Source organism: Onychomys torridus, chromosome 22, assembly GCF_903995425.1.
Source record: "Onychomys torridus chromosome 22, mOncTor1.1, whole genome shotgun sequence".
In the NCBI taxonomy this organism is placed as follows: domain Eukaryota; kingdom Metazoa; phylum Chordata; class Mammalia; order Rodentia; family Cricetidae; genus Onychomys; species Onychomys torridus.
In genome coordinates this window covers 31,979,823-31,997,257 of record NC_050464.1, presented here as the reverse complement: position 1 = coordinate 31,997,257, position 17,435 = coordinate 31,979,823, and the positions used below count along the sequence as shown (strand labels likewise).

Sequence of the window (17,435 nt, the reverse complement as noted above, 5' to 3'; positions counted from 1 at the left end):
TTGGCCTCCCAGGACTTGGGATCACAAGTATGGACCACCTGCCATGATGAACATCCACTCCTGCTGGGCTGGGAGACTTTGGCATGGAGACAGGCTTGTCCCTCATGGTGATATGTCCTGAGTGTAAGTCAACACTCCACATTATTGGAGATTGACAGTTGACTGATAGTGCAGGTGGTCACAGCTGGGCAGAGGGACACACACCTGTAACCCCAGTACTTGAGAAGACAATGCTGTAGATTCCCAAGTTCACATCTCTCCTGGGGAGCATAGTGAGATCCCACATTAAAGAGATATCAACCCTTCATCCTTTATGAGGGACAGAAGGAGTAGGGGTTGGAGGGCAGTGAAACTGTTGTGGATGATGCCTTGGATGATGGCCACATGGGTGTGCACCTGAGAACCGAGGGAACGGGGAGACCTGAAGGCTGAACTTAAGCTAGCCATGGCCTGGGCAGACAGCTCATTATCATGTCCTGGTATGGACCAGTCACCTCTCACACACCCACCACAGCAGTGGTGAATCTGGATGCCAACCATCTTCTGGGTGTTTCTCACTTGCTCTTCATGTTTTTGTGGATTGTGTGTGTGTGTGTGTGTGTGTGTGTGTGTGTGTGTATTGTTGTTATTTATCTAGAACTCTATAATATTATTTTTCTTCAGTTACAGTAGAAGACCAAGAAAGAAAGAAGGACAAGAGACAACATGTATAAACTGTTTCATGCCTCCTGGCCACAGCCTGCTGTGACTCACCAGAGTGTCTTGGAGCCCAGGAGTCATAGACCACAGAGGCAGAGGCAGGATTTGCATATCCCCGCCCTTTCTGGGAAATGGACACTAGCTATGGCTATAAGAAGCAGCTGACCCCAGAGGCAGTCAGAAAGCACAGCTGTCCTGAGGATGAAGCAAGAACTCAGCAGCACCCCAGCCAGGGAGCTGGACACGTTCATAGAGAACGACCTCCTTCCTGACACCAGATTCCGTGCTGAGGTCAATGCAGCCATCAACATCATATGTGATTTCCTGAAGAAGAGATGCTTCCAAGGTGCCACTGACTCTGTGATGGTCTCCAAGGTGGTGAAGGTGAGCCCCCCTCAGCCTGAGCTGACCAGATGGGGAGGGAGAGGACCCTCAGGAGCCAGGCTGCAGCCCTGAGTGGGGGTGGGTTACCTACCTTCTCTGTGTCCCAGTGTTCTCATGCCCACCCAGTTGTGGCACAGGGTAGAGAACAGAACAGCGCCCCCACCTGCTGGATGACTGGACTGATGGAAGCTCACTGTCCAGGTTTCCCATCTGTGAAATGGGACAAGAGTACCTCCCTCCCAGTCACTGTGACGGCCACTGAACTGTCAGTTTGTAATGCCAACTAAACACTCTGTGTGTGTGTGTGTGTGTGTGTGTGTGTGTGTGTGTGTGTGTGTGTAACTCCGAACATTTTTTAGGAAGGCTCTCCACAGTATCACTTGTTATTTTCTCTAAAATCTTCTCTTTGTGGATTCAGTTCTCTTAACTTTAAATTTTATTCTGAGACGTTTTAAATATTGTTACACATTATCTTCATGCAAGCCTGTTTTGTGCTTCTGGTGGACTCTCCTCAATATTCTGATAATTTCAGGGATGACAACAGTTTTATATGTCTGTGTTAATTAACTCACAGTCTCCTACTCACTGCCATCTACCCCTGCCCTGTACCCCATCACCTCTGATTTCATGTAATGTGTGCAGCTAGATCTGGATTCCACATAAGAGAAAATGTGAGGGCTGGAGAGATGGCTCAGTGGTTAAGAGCACTGACTGCTCTTCCAAAGGTCCTGAGTTCAGTTCCCAGCACCCACATGGTGGCTCACAACCATCTGTAATGAGATCTGGCGCCCTCTTCTGTATGTATAAGAAAGAAAGAAAGAAAGAAAGAAAGAAAGAAAGAAAGAAAGAAAGAAAGAAAGAAAGGAAGGAAGGAAGGAAGAACGGAAGGAAGGAAGGAAGGAAGGAAGGAAGAACAGAAGGAAGGAAGGAAGGAAGGAAGGAAGGAAGGAAGGGAGGAAGAAAGGAAGGGAGGAAGAAGAAAGAAAATGTGCCCTTTGACTCTCCCCAATTGCCCTCCCTTGATCCTCACTTCCTTTAGATCCCCTCCCTCACCTCCTCCTCATAGCCCCTCTTCTATCACACACACACACACACACACACACACACACACACACACACACACACCACACACACACACACAGAAAGGGAGAGGTACATTTATAAATCTAGACTCCACAGATAAACATGAGTCTGGCTTATCTCTTGTACCACAAGGAAATCCAGAACCTCCTATTTTCCTACATAGATCCTGATTTCACACTTCAAGGCTGACTAGTATTCCACTGTGAATGTGCCGGTTTTGTTATCCATCCATGTCCCAGGGTGGTGGACCCCTATGCTGTTGAGGGTCTGGATCCCTGGGCAAGGCTCTGTCTGCTGCTGATTCTCTTCACTGTCTTTCAGAGCGGCTCCTTGGGTAAAGGCACAGATGTCAACGGCAGGTCGGATGCTGAGCTGGTCGTCTTTGTTAACAATCTCAACAGTTTTGAGGATCAGTTAAAGAAATGGGGAGAGTTCATCCAGGAAATTAAGAAACAGCTGCGCAAGTTACAGTGTGAGAATATAATTCGACTGGAGTTTGTCATTAAGGGTGAACAATGGCCCAACTCCCTGGCACTCAACTTCAGGCTGAGGTCCCCTGACCTGGATCAGGAGATGGAGTTTGATGTTCTGCTCGCCTATGATATCCTGGGTAAGCTGGGTAAGTCAGTCAGAGCCTCAGCTCACCCTTCCATGAGCCTTGATCTTCTCTCTTCTCTGTCTGTCTGTCTGTCTGTCTGTCTCTCTCTAATGATGTGTGTGTGTGTGTGTGTGTGTGTGTGTGTGTGTGTGTGTGTGTGCTGCATGTGCCATACTTTGTGCCTGGGTGATTGTGAACTGTAACTAACACACCTCAGCAGTCATCCATCTTTCTTGAGACCTGGTCTCTCCCCAGCCTGAAATTCCACAATTAATCTTGGCTGGCTGGTCAGAGCCCGGGAACCCTCTTGTCCCCTCCTCAGTGCTGGGATTACAATCCTAAATCACCATTCCCAGCTTTTCCCTGAGTCCTGGGCTCCAACACCGGTCCTCATGATTCTGTAATAAGCATGTTACTGACTAACCATCTCCTCAGCCCTCACCTTCTATTCCTGAACTGAAAACCCTTATCAATTGAGAAAGTCTCCCAACCAGAGCATCTCTTTAAAGCTGAGCTGGAGAGGGGACTTTAGAATTTTGGGAGTGGGAGTGAGAATCCACCAGAGAAGGACATTAAGTAGCATGCTGGCTCAGTGAGGGGATGAAGGTACGTTAGATGACCCCTCGGCTGCCCAGTGATATTCAAGGCTGGATGTGGATTTTCTCTTTCTAAACATGAGGCAGCATATATTTCCCTAAAAATTAATATATGAGGCATTTTTTCCCAAAAAATGGAAACCTCAGACCTGGGCAGAGGCCTGGGTGTCTGTGGAAGGGTTAGTGCAGGATGCAGAACTTCTCAGAGGGCTGCTGTCTGCCTCAGGAAAACTAGAAATCCAGCCATGGCCACCTCAGCCCCCACATGTACACACCTTGATACCATTAAACATCCTCTATATAAAGATCCCCTATACCAGGCCTGACACACAGTGTGTCTCCAAAATTAAAAATTGCCCAACTCTATCCAAAGTCAGCCATGAACACCACTAAAAGCACAGTGGGGTCTTAGGGAACTGAGAGAATACTTGAGACTTTACATCTGGGGGACACAGCACCCCTGATGGCCACTGTGAGAACTGCTGCTATTAACTTGGAGACAAGGCCACTGCCCTTGGCTTAGGGGAGCCATGGAAACAGTGCAGAGTCTCAGGCAGCAGGGAATGAGAGACCAGCCTGGGAGCAGGAGCAGGGCAGCATGCTGTGGGAAGCTGCAGGGGCTTAGAACCCTGCTGAGTGGAGGGGCCAGAAGGGGTGACCCAGAAAAGAGCTGGGAGGTCAGCTCCCCAGAAGCCAGTCTTTGTCATGGACTTCTCCAGCCTCAGCAACTTTCCAGTGGGGAAGCAGTGTCATCTCAGAAGGACCGCCTTGGAAATGGCAATGTGGGTGACAGCCCAAGAGAGGACCCGAGCCACAATTCCGCCTATAATGATTTAGCCGATGAGCCTTGATTGTATGTTGGGCCCCCAAAGTGAAAAGAAACCCATGTGTGAGAGACCTTCCTGGGTCACCGATTGACTAGGTGTGTCCCTAATTCCAGAAGTATATGCATTTGCCCTGGGTCAGCATCAAAGCCTTGATGGTATGGCCTGCTGCAGCCACGGCCACACACCTGAGCACACCTAAGGCACAGCCTGCTGCCTGTCTAGTCTCCTCAAAGTAGCACACATACCCACACACAGACACACATCTGCATCTATTCCCTAGTCTGCTTCCCATCCACTCTAAAAGTGCAGGACTCACACAACACACACACAGACACACACAGACACAACCACACACACACAGACACACACACACAGACACATCCTTCTGCTCTCAGGACTTGCAAGATCAAGACCACATACTGGTAAGTTAGACATTACAGAAAATCATGCACTGAAAACACCGTGACAAGGGAGATGGTTCAGTGGATAAGGGCAATAGCTGCACAAGCTTGAGGACTTGAGTTCAAATCCCAACACCCATCTAAACTTAAAAAGTGATGCACAGGGACCTGTAACCCCAGAACTATGAGGGACAGAGACAGGAGAATCTCTGTGGCCTGCTGGATGACAGCCAAGCTCATCATTCACAGAGAGACCCTGCCTCAAAAGGAGAAAAAGACAAACTTTAAAGGGAGACACCCAAGTCTTCCACTGGATCCAAACATTCGTATATACCTCCTTACAAACTCAAACACACTACACAGGGCAGAGGCTCTGTAAGCATGAGATGCATGATGTATACACACAGCAGACTGCTCCATGGTAAACTCTGACACAACCAGGCGTGTACACACGACAAGCCCCATGCAGAAGACACTGGACACCAGAGCATGGTTGGTCATTATTAGATGAGTGTGCAGCTGTCTTATGTGTGACCTCAGTGTGCTGTTTCCTCACCGCTGTCTCCAGGCCAGTGAGGAAGGCACCACACTAGGACCAGTTGTGGGCAGGACTTTCAAGGGCCACATGGTGTTTGGAGTCCTGAGGAGTGGTGGAGCACATGGCTGTATGGGGAGTGAGGCTTGCTGTGGTAAAACCCTGCCCTGATCCCTGAACCCCACAGCCTGTGAGCTTGTCATCCTAGAGAGATCAAAGAACCTTAGGATAAACTGGGGTGTTAACAGAGTGAGACCTCCTTTACAGATCATGTCAGCATCAACAAGAAGTCTATGATCAAAATCTACAGAGAGTTCATTGCGACTTGCACCTCCCTGGGGCTGGAGGGTGAGTTCTACACCTGCTTCACAGAGCTCCAGCAAAACTTCCTGAAGGATCGTCCAGACAAGCTGAAGAGTCTCATCCGCCTGGTCAAGCACTGGTACCAACTGGTATGTCTTCCAGCCCAGTCACCTTGTCCCCTTCTGTACAGGGAGTGGGTGCAGGATGGAGAAAAGAGGAATATTCTAGTTTCTTTTCTATAGATGTGATGTCTTTATCACATGACCAAGACTCTGTTAGGACAGAAAGGTCTTATTAGGTCACACATCCCAGTCACAGTCCATCACTAAAGGAAGAAAGGTCAGTCACTGAAGCAGAGACCATGGAGGAATTCTGTTCACTGGCTTGCTCTCCATGGCTCACAGTTTGCATTTATATATGAGTCAGGGTCACCTACTTAGGAATGGCACCAGCCACATCAATCACTAATCAGGAACATGTCCCCACAGGCAACCCTAAGCCAGTGGGTTGGAGGCATTGTCTTGATTAAGGGTCCCTCCTACTAAATGACTTTATCTGATGTCTAATTGACAAAACCTAACCTTCACAAATAACACACTTTCAAGTAGATACTCAAACACACTGTATTAAACCATAACCTTTCCTTTCTTACTCATCCCTAAGATCTCATGTCCATACCACGTTATAAACACAGTACAGCTTTAAAATTCCAAAGTTTTTTATTCCTTGAAATTCCAAACTTATAAAGATTAGTCTCTCTACTGTGGGCTCCTATAAAGTTAAAAACAAAATTTAAATACTTTCTTACTCCATGAGGGAAGAGCCAGGAAACAGTTACAATCAGATCAAACAAAACCAAACCCAATAGTGCAAAAAGCTCAGTGTCTGGTATCTGGGACTCACCATTTTCTGAGCTTCAAAGTCCTGGGCAGTTCTCCTTCTCGGGCTCTGCCATCCAGAGCACACAGCTGGTCTCACAGCCTCAGGCCAGCTCCCTTCACATGTTCTGCTCTCCTGGCAGCGGTCTCATGATCAGGGGACTCCAGTATCTTGGGGTCTTCACTACAATTGAGGCTGCACTTTCTCCAATGACCTCTCCTGGCCTCTCTCAGTGCAAGGCCTCAGCTGCTCTCCACGACCCTTTCAATCCTGCAGCCTTGGAGGGACTAAAATAGAACCACCTGGGAGACCTCTCCACTATACCAGGTCTGGCTGTTACCCTGAGAGGCAGTCTTGGGCCCCTGGACCACAGCTTCTGTGTGTGAAAATGAGGAAACTCTTCCCAGAAGACTTGGCCTCCATGGTGCAGGTATCTTCTTACTCAGAGCTGATTTTCTGCCCAGGTGATGCGAAACCACTGATTCTTAATGCAAAGATCTCACACAAACAGCCAGATACAGCCTTTGCTTCCCTCTGAAACCTCACACACCAGCCTCTGTCACCTGCCTCTCTACATCTGTGTCTTCTAAGTTCCCACAAGTAGCCCATTAGACTCTAAACACTCAACAGCTTTTCCAACCCAAAGTTCCAAAACCCTTCCACTATCCTCCCGAAGAGCAACATGGCAGGTGTGTCCCAGCAGTGGACCATTCTCTAGGACACATTTCTGTGCTCTCACTGTGGGAAAGATGATGGTGGAAAGCAGTTTAGGGAGGAAAGGGACTGTGTGGCTTACACTTCCACATCACACTTCAGCACTGAGGGAATTGAGGCAGCAAGTAAAGGCAGGAAATTAAGCAGTGGCCTTGAAGGAACATTAGTTGCTGCCTGATACCTTGTGTTTGATTTTAAAATGATATGCGGTCCTGGTTACCGGCACTGGTAACCACGCAGAAAGGTCGCAAGCCATGACAAAACCCAGTGTCAGATGTTTATTAGGAGGATGGGAGCAGAAAACCCGGCCTGGGGGAGATGCACGTGCAGAGAACAGAAAGAAAAAGAAAGATGGTGGAGGGAAGAGAGAACAGAACAGAGAGAGAGGGGAGGGTCTGTGCCTGTCTTTTTAAGGGTTCCCACGAACATGCATAGGCAGGCTGACAGAGCTACACCATGCATGCGCTGATTGCGTGACCATGCCATGTGCACGGAATCACCAGCACATGATGACATAAGACCCAAGACTGCGTTTTAGGTCACAAACTCTCATGTGCAGTCATGCAGCTGGACCACAGCAGAATCCCAACACCCTGGGCTGCTCAACCTGCTTTTCTTCACATAAACAATGACCCCCTGCTCATGGCTGTCACCATCCACAATGGGTTGGGCCCTCCCACCTCAATGATTGGACAAGAAAATGCCACATAGGCTTGTCCACAGTCCACTCTGATGGAGGCATTTTCTCCTTTGTGGGTCCATCTTCTGAAGATGACTCTAGTTTAAATCAGATTGACAAAAAAGAACAAAAAGTGGCCTAAGAGGTGAGAAAAAATAGAAAATGGAGAAAGAAAACAAGGGAAAGAAAGCAGAGGGGAGAGGATGAGAGAGAAGACAGGGGTGAAGGGAGAGAGCAAGGGAAGGTGATGCTGTAGGAGGGAGAGGGAAGGGGAAGGAGGGGACCTGGAAGGAAGGAGGACTTCCCTGCTTCTTCCAATTGATTTCTTCCAGTCCACTTTCCAGTCAGCTAACTCTCTCTTCACCCATGTCTAATCCATTGTTCCCTGGCTGCTGCTTCAAGTGTCTCTGGATTTTTCTTCCTTCTTTGACAAACCCTTCATGTCACTCTCTCTGGTTTCTATATTTCTGGTCTTTTGAAGCTATTAGCTCTTTAAAGGAGTGATTTCCATTATTTTCTGGGTCTTTTTAAATGTGTGTATGGCTTCTTTGTATGTATACCTGTTCTAGGGAGAGCATGTCTATGTGTTATATGTGTGTGCATAGCCTGTGGACATCAGAGAGTGATGTCATGTCCTCAGTCACTCCTTACCTTGTATATAGAGGCAGGGTCTCAAAATGAAGCCACAGCATGCTGAGTCAGCAGACTTGAGCAGTAACATAGCCCTGGGGAGCCCTCACCCCCACATCCTGAAGCTGATATTATGAATGGGTTTCCTCACCAGTCTGACATTGAGGTGCATGTTGGGCTCCAGGTCTCATGCTTGCAGGGCAGGCACTTTAACCACTGGGCCATCTCCCTAGCCCCTCCCCAGGTATCTCAGAGCCTATGATTAAACCTTCAATAGTGAGCATCATTACTAACTGACTGTTCCACGCCTACCCTCCCTCACTCCTTGGTTGTCAGTCACTGTGCCATGATTCCTCCTGTGCCTGCTGGTAAATGCTCAGTCATTGTGGGCCACACAGTCTCCATCTCAACTACTCAGTCCTTGGCTACAGCACAGGAGGGTCCATAGACTGAATCTACATGAACGGATGTGGGTGTGTGCCTGTAAACCTGTAATGACAACATCAGGTGGCAGCAGTATTGATCCTGTGAGAAGTGGCCCCGTAGAACAGCTGACAGCCTGTTTTTCCCATTGCCTTTCTCTTGTCAGTGTGAGGAGAAGCTAAGGAAACCGCTGCCCCACCAGTATGCCCTGGAGCTGCTCACAGTCTATGCCTGGGAACGTGGGAGTAGAGCCCCTGAGTTCAACACAGCCCAGGGCTTCCGGACAGTCTTGGAACTGGTCAAGAATCAGAGGCATCTTCGAATCTACTGGACAGTGTCTTATGACTTTGAAGACCAAGACATCTCCAACTACCTGCACGGACAGCTCAGAAGAGCCAGGTAGCCTGTCTCTTCATGGCAGAGCTCCCCACAGGATAGTCTAGCCTGCAGCAGTTGAAAGGGGAGGTGGGAGCCCCAAGTCAATGGAGCATCTCCTATCCTGTGTCTGTGCAGGGAGGGCCCTGTCCTGCTGCGACCATATTGACATGAGGACCACCAGCCCTGGAGACAGGAGTAGGTTCTCCTGTCTGCAGAGGAGGAGATCAAGGCTCTGGATTTGTCTAGACACAGATAGGAGAGCATGGTGGAGTCTACATGGAACTGAGATATTCCAGCAGGAACAGTATCATAAGGGCAGCAAGGCTGTAAATATTCCAGTCGACTTGTCACCCAAGACAGTGACATGTCTTGATCCTGTGTTGTGTTCAACCCTCACACCTCATCCTTTGACTCTGGTTGGTTCAACTCTCTCCATTTCACAGATCAGAGAGGCTTAGGTACCTGGCCCAGGACAAATGAGGATTAGAAACCAAGCCTTCCAGGTCATGGGCAAGTGGCCCTCCAGGCTTGCTCTATGATGTAGGGCAGGGACTCAGGACAAACTTTGGATAGTGTTCCTCTGCTGGGCTCCTCAATTGCCCCCTGTGCAGTGGTTCCTAGGACACTGGGCAGCTGGTCAATTCCCTCTCTGAATGTTGTCCTGCAGGCCTGTGATCCTGGACCCGGCTGATCCAACAAGAAACGTGGCTGGTGGGAACCCAGTAGGTTGGTGGCTGCTGGCAGAAGAAGCTAGAGCCTGGCTGAAGTTCTCATGTTTTAAGAATTGTGATAATTCCACAGTGCGCTCCTGGAAGGTGCCGGTGAGACCCTGTTATCACGCTGTTCCCTTTACACACTGCTTCCATCACTTCATCCGTTTGGAGAATATTCTCCCAATGATGTGATCTCTGGCTGAAAGTCTCCACACTCCTAGGGAGGCCAGCTGCTTGTATGTATTGCAGCCATTTTAGCAGCATTCAGAGATGTCACAGGCTGGCAAGATGGCACAGCAGGTAAAGCATGTGCTGCCAACACTGGTGACCTGGGCTTGATCCCCAGAACCTGTATGGTAGAAGGACAGACCAGCTCCTCCAAGTGTTCCTCTGACCTTCACCTCTGAAGGTGAACACACACACACACACACACACACACACACACACACACACACACATTCTCATATACATATATTCACTTACACATTCATGCAAACTCATATGCTCACACACACACTTTCAGACATACTCACATCCAAACTCTCACAAACAAATGTAAACACAGACATACTCACAGACACAGGTGCACCCACACACTGACACACATAGAGAGTGTGAAAAGGAGACTCAGAGCTGAAGCCACGGGCTCAGGGACTCTCAGCTAAGGAGTGTTGGGGCTGGGATTCCCATGGACTCTGAAGCCAGTGCTCAGGTCCATGGAGCAGCCCATCATTCCTGTCTTGTTGTCATGGAGTCAGTGGCACTCTGGGGGATGTTGTCACAGCCAAAGTGGTGCAGAGGCACCTGCACTTGAATTTTTCTTCTCATGGGGCAGGGGATCTTCTGATGCTAGGGAACAGATGAGGTCATGTGAGGACTCAGGATGCAGCTTTGTACGGATGCAGGCATGTGGGAAGCAAACCTCAGAAGGTGAGGATGGAAAGGAGAAGGATTCCAGGAAGGAAGCAGCTGTCGCAGCTCTGGCCTCCAGGACTGTCACACAGCACACAGGTGGTTAGGCTCTCTCCCCCATTTGGCAGATCTGTTACTGAATGAGGGGACCTCAGTTGGGGCTACATACACCTTCAATTTGCTAACCCTACCCCCCAAAAAGTCCTGATGTCCATTTACCCAACATGGATGTGTGCTGTCCTTGTTCTCAGGGGGTCCAGTGGCCAGTCATGGTGCCCACTCTCAGGCTCATTTGTATCTCCTTCCAAGTAGGAATGTGGGCTCCTGACATGAGTGTGTGTTTTCTGTTTCAGATGGAGTTGGATGTACCACATCAGCAGGTGAGCTTTTTTTCCCCCTTGGCTTTTTAGCTTTTTGGGTTCCATCATAGGAGCGACAGGTAGCATTTGAAGTTCATGGTGTCAGCCACCTGGAGGAAACTCTCTGGTGGGTCAATCTAGGACAGACAGGCAAGGCCCCAAAACCACAAATCTCAGAATGTGTTTTGCTTCTACTGTGCATGTTTACATGTTTACTATGTTTACATGTGTACTGCTGCTGTCGCTCTGGTATCTGGCATGGTGTGAATGGGTGTGTGGATCCCCACTGCCTGTAATATAGTGTGTTTTCCTCATGGAAACAGCCTGTTCCAGTAGGCATTTTTACCTGTGGATTATTTTGAAGATGATTTCTTCCTAAGCTATACTGTCTAAATGATACTAATAAATGTTAGTTTAAATAGCGTTTGATGATTAAAAATATAAACAAGGAAGTGTCACACAGCTAGAATACATGAGTTTCCATTGAGGAGCTGTATAGACTGTGGCTTAGGTTAATGATTAAGAAAAACAATTGAGTCCCAGAAGCCCAACTATGTAGTTGAAAATTTTCCTGTGCTCGCCCGGCTCCCACAGCCTCACCATCCCACGGCTGCTCAGACCCAAACGACCACACAGAGGTTTGTATTAATTATGAACTGTATGGCCTACTGGCCCAGGCTTCTCGATAGCTAGATCTTACATCTGAAATTAACCCATTTCTATAAATCCATACATTGCCATGTGGCTGGTGGCTTACCGGTATCTTTGCATCTTGCTTCTCATAGTGGCAGCTGGCAGCATCTCCTCTGCTCTGCCTTTCTCCTTCCTCCTCTCTTGTTAGAATGTCCTGCCTAACCCTATTCTGTCTCACCATTGGCCAAACAGCTGTATTTATCAACCAATCAGAGCAACATATTTTCACAGTATACAGAAAGAGGTATCAGCACAACTAGCTTAATTTCTTCTAATCTTAATGTTGAGAAATATGTTCCCAGGTTTTGGAGTGCATCACAGCTGAAACAAAGCTTTGAAAATAACAAGTTAGATTAAGATGTTTTTGTCAAATAGCTTTGAGGTGGAAAACCCAAGAAGACAATATAAAATTTTAGAAAGGCACACAGTTGAGTAGGGAACTTGTTAAGGTCAGTGAAGAAGAACAAACCATCCCACTTATCATTAGCTGATGTGCCTTTCTTGCTAGGATTGGTTGATGACCAAAGGAGATAATTAATTCCTTGTACACATTCGTGCCTCAATCTCCTGTTTAAAAAGCTACTGACAATGGGTATGCACCCTAAAGATTAAAGTAGAGCTAGCTGATTCATTTTCATATTTAAAAGATAGCTTTGTGATTCCTTTACAATAATACTACCTTTCAAGATAAGTAATAACATAATTGGCCCCTGCTTTGTATCTGCAAAATGCAGCCCGCCAGTAAAAGACCTGACTGAGAAGAATACCTTGCTTGCCCACACGGTTAATCTATAATGAATTGCTTTCGTTTGAATATACATGGGCTCTTGGGATAATTTTTTCATCTGTAATACATAAAATATTTAATCATACAAGAGATACAGAAAACATGCTGTTTTTTCATTATTTATTTGCATTCACTGTAATCATTCACTTGAAAAACAGAATAGAACCACATAGTACTTTTATACTACCTGAAAGATTTTGCTGGGGTATATAAGCTGTAAGAAAAAGAATAAAGATAGAGTTAAAATTGGCTGAAAGGAAAATATCAAGAATGAGAGTTAGAAGGAACTAGTGGGAAACATCAAGAATAAAGACAGTAAGAAGGAAAACATCAAGAATGAGAGAAGGAAATCACCAGGAAAATAAAGAATAGAAAACACAAAAGGAGAATAAAGAAAAGGTCTGAAGGAAATCATCAAGAGATTGTATCTTTTCCCTAACCTTCACAGATTAAAAAAAAAAAAATTCTAGAATGCACTGATGCTGTGGATTTCCCTTTGAGCCTGAGCTGTCTGGAGGCTGGTCCCCAAGGCAGTGATACCCTTTGTTTTGATGTGAGCTTCTGCTGTGTAGTCCTAGAGTTCTGGAGCCCACCATCCTCCTGCCTTAGTGCTGGGATAACTGCAGTGTAGCCCTGATGGGCCCCGCCTTCCCTCTATCCTCAGGTGGACAGCAACCTGCCATGTTTCTCAATGTGAGCACAGCAGTACCTGCCCAGAATTCTCCAGAGTCCAGGGGATGTGCTCCTCTACGGCAGGCCTTAACCAGAGAGGGAGAGTCCAACCTGGGGTCAGACTTCCATCCTGTCCCATCACAGACAGCTTTCCTCACAGCCTGCTTCATCAGCTGTACCCTCTGACAGCGTTCTCTGGGGGACAAGATATTCAGAAAGGGAGGGAAGAACTCCATCATGACTCCTGTCTGTGCATATGTAGGGAGGTTCTGTCCAATGTCTGATCAAGAATAATAAACCGGGGCTGGAGAGATGGCTCAGAGGTTAAGAGCACTGACTGCTCTTCCAGAGGTCCTGAGTTCAATTCCCAGCAACCACATGGTGGCTCACAACCATCTGTAATGAGATCTGGCGCCTTCTTCTTTATACATAGTAAATAAATAAATGAATCTTAAAAAAAAAAAAAAGAACAGAACAATAATCCACAGCACATGCCATGAGGGTGTGTGAGCCATAGACATATAGGTGTGTGTGTGTGTGTGTGTGTGTGTGTGTGTGTGTGTGTGTGTATGTGGGGGGGTTGGGGGTGTGTGTACATGGTTCAACCAGATGCATTTATTGAGCACACACTATATACTCCATGTGGGTCCAGGCACCGAGAACTCTGCAGTGGACAGAGCAGAACCAATCCACTAGAGCTATGATGCCCCATGGTTTGGGATCCTTCCAGGTCTTTTACATCACATAAATCCAAGACAGGAATCCTTGGTTCCTTCTGTCCATGTCCCAAGACAAGATTCTAGACCAGCCTCTTGTGACTCAGAAGCTGTCCTGCAGCTTCACATGGCCAGGGGAATCGGGGAATGTGAACAGTGCATGTGAGGATGCACTGTGGCTGCAACATGCAGACTGGGGTTCAAAAAGTGCATGACAAATATAAATTGCATGGAATTTGTGACTCTGGTGGTCACAAAATCAGAAACCTCATCGTCTGTGGTAATGATGAGTTTTGCATGCACTGAGTTAAATCACAATGTGTGTCCACTTCCTTATTCTCTTTCTGAGAGAAGATCACATTATGTGGCATAGGCTGGCCTGGAACTCACCAGCATCCTCTTGCTTCAGTCTCCTGAGTTCTCAGTCACACACACACACACACACACACACACACACACACACACACACACACACATACATACATAAATAAAATAAAATAAAATAAAATAAAATAAAAATAAACCGCCCCTCCACACTGAGGTTCCTAATGGCTCCATAGTTTTGAGTTGTGAACCAAAGCTCATTTGTCAGATCCAAAGACACACATGTAAGCTCACCTCTTGTACCCTGCTTACTTAATAGTTCAGGACATTGCACAGGTTCACCCGCTCCCAAAGCATGCACATGTCCCCAGTGCTCACATTCTTAATATCTGTGTGTGTGTCCTTCCAGCCCTATTTCATTCAGTTCTCATTCTAGTGACCCTGACAACAAGGATCTCCTATGTCCTGGGGCGTGAGAAGACACATGTCCCCTAGACCTCAGAATACACCACACTCTGCCCTGTGCACTATCTGAGCCCTCGGTGGACCCCATGAAGCTGGTGTATGATACCAGTCTATGATAAAGACCATGGAGGTTAAAAGCAGGCCATAGTATGAGTGATGAGCAGTCCTAGAGAGGAGCCAAAGGTGGCAGGATTAGGTTTGCATGATAACAGAGTGACTGAAGATCATCTTGCACACCACTATGTCTGACTGCAATGTTGTGAAGCATCATGCTTGTTCCAGACTGGACCTACTCAAGAGCCCTCTGTCCCTCAGCACATTGCTCATCCCTGCTGTTCCTGTGTGCGCCATGTTGGTTCTGACTTACCATCCACCAAGGTAAGGGAAGAGCTGGAGTTTGATTACAGACTTTGGGTTTCCAAATCCAGTCTTCAACTTTGATCTTCTGCCCAAGGTCAGGTGCCTCCTCCTTTCCAGCATCCACCCACTGAGTAAGTAGCACAAGCCAACTGAGGGGAAGCATGGCTCTGTCCACCATATTACCACAGAGTTTGGTTTCCCAGGAAGCCACTTCATCTGCACTCAATGGGTTCAACTCTGAAACTCAATCCAGGTCAGTAACAGGGGGCAGACCTGCTGTGACGGCCATGGCTCTCACCCTCTAGACATCCCTTGTGGTTCCTTCTAATGGCCCACAATGGCTCCTCTTCATGGCCAGCTTCACCAGCCTTAGACCCTCCATGGAAACACCTCTGGACGTGTTTGTGGGGACATTTCCAGAAATGTCTGCCGACTGCTTCCTTCATTGAGCAACATTCCATAGCCTGCTGTTGGCAACCTCTCCATCTGTGGAGTTTTGTGTGGATTCACATGGGCTAAATGATATTTGAGAAGATCAAACATCACAATGTTTAACTGGTTTCTGACTAGGTTACCAAGAATACATAATGGGGGAAGAAGGGCCCTTCTGCAGAGGGAACAGGGAAAGCTGGATCTCCACTGACTGGAATCAATCCCACCCTTACCTTGGGCCTTGTACAAAGTCCATCCAAAATGGAAGCAAAGAATCCTTAGGCAACAGAGAACAGCTTAGCCATGATGACCTTGGCTGTTTTCTGGACTTTGTTATCAAAACCAAAGGCAACTCAGGAGGATTCTTTTATGTCAGGCCTCATGCATGCTGGGTAAGCACTCTACCACTGAACCACACCCACTGCCTCTCACTGGAACACTCCAGAAAGTCTTTCCCTGCTGAGCCACACCCTGCTGCCTTCCTGCTCTCAAAGGTCCATACAAGGGGGCTCATTCCATCATGGAAGAATGGGATTCAGCCATGACATATCACACGTGGACTTACATAGGTGTGGAGTAACATGACATGTTGGGTCCACAGCATGGCAGGAGACCTGGGGGACACCTGGGCATTGTTACTAAAATGGTCTCTGTGTATCTAGGGGTGTTTCAGAAGGGGCAAGCCTGGAATCGTACACCAGCATCATTTAAGTATGTCTGTGAGTGTGTGTGTGTGTGTGTGTGTGTGTGTGTGTGTGTGTGTGATGATAGATGGGGGACTAAGAGGAGGTAAGGGAGGGGGTCTAAAGGAAGTGAGGATCAAGGGAGGGTAAAAGGGGGAGACAATTAGCACATTTTCTCTCATGTGGATTCTAGATCTAGCTGCACACACATGACATGCAATCAGAGAGGGGCTCTCCCGGGGACATCAGTGTGGGGAGTAAAGGACAGGATGGTAGTGGGTGAGAGGACACTGTGAGTAAATTAACACGGATTTATGAAACTGTTGTCATGATCCCCGTTGTTATCAGAATGTTAAGAGGAATATACTAAAAGTACAACATATGCTTTCATGAAGATGCCTGTAACAGTATTAATAAGTCACAGAACAAAAGTTTAAGAAAATTGAATTCAAAAAGAGAAAGATTCTGAGAAAATAATGATACTGAGGAGAGCCTCCCTAAATAACATGCTGCGCACACTCACTAACACACTGCACCCCCACAGAGTGAAGCTGGCTTTACAAACTGACAGTTCAGGGGCCGTCACAGTGACTGGGAGGGAGGTACTCCTGTCATGTTGTCCCATTTCACAGATGGGAAACCTGGACAGTGAGGTTCCATCAGTCCAGTCATCCAGCAGGTGGGGGCGCTGTTCTGTTCTCTACCCTGTGCCACAGCTGGGTGGGCATGAGAACACAAGGACACAGAGAAGGTAGGTAACCCACCCCCACTCAGGGCTCCAGCCTGGCTCCTGAGGGTCCACTCCCTCCCATCTGGTCAGATCAGGCTGAGGGGGGCTCACCTTCACCACCTTGGAGACCATCACAGAGTCAGTGGCGCCTTGGAAGCATCTCTTCTTCAGGAAATCACATATGATGTTGATGGCTGCTCGGACCTCATCACGGAATCTGGTGTCAGGAAGGAGGTTGTCCTCTATGAACGTGTCCAGCTCCTTGGCTGGGGTGCTGCTGAGTTTCTGTGCCATCCTGGGGCCAGGAGTGTTTTCTGATTGCTGCACTGCCTCTGGGGCCAGCCTCACCTTACAGCCATAGGGAGTTTCTGTTTTCCAGGAAGGGCAGGGCTATGCAATCAGGCTTCTGCATCTGTGGTCTAAGGCTCCTGAGCTCCCTGACACAATGGTGTTTACCAGT

The 17,435-nt window shown here is 47.6% G+C and overlaps 1 protein-coding gene across 1 annotated transcript; it reads left to right on the top strand.

The window, feature by feature from the left end:
* The first annotated feature begins 900 nt into the window (after positions 1-900).
* Positions 901-15,579, top strand: LOC118572207 (2'-5'-oligoadenylate synthase 1A-like). The gene is made up of 8 exons (XM_036171653.1): positions 901-1,083; positions 2,488-2,776; positions 5,391-5,575; positions 8,918-9,150; positions 9,797-9,950; positions 11,108-11,134; positions 15,086-15,148; positions 15,436-15,579. Exons 1-8 carry the CDS (start codon positions 901-903, stop codon positions 15,577-15,579), a joined length of 1,278 nt encoding a protein of 425 aa, XP_036027546.1.
* The last annotated feature ends 1,856 nt before the right edge of the window (positions 15,580-17,435 follow it).

Bases quoted from the DNA above. Each gene is read 5' to 3' on its own strand.
- LOC118572207 (XM_036171653.1), top strand. From the start codon at position 901: ATGAAGCAAGAACTCAGCAGCACCCCAGCCAGGGAGCTGGACACGTTC. The intron at 5,576-8,917 runs GTATGTCTTCCA...TTCTCTTGTCAG, and splicing joins TCAAGCACTGGTACCAACTG to TGTGAGGAGAAGCTAAGGAA. The intron at 15,149-15,435 runs GTAAGGGAAGAG...CTCACCCTCTAG, and splicing joins CTGACTTACCATCCACCAAG to ACATCCCTTGTGGTTCCTTC.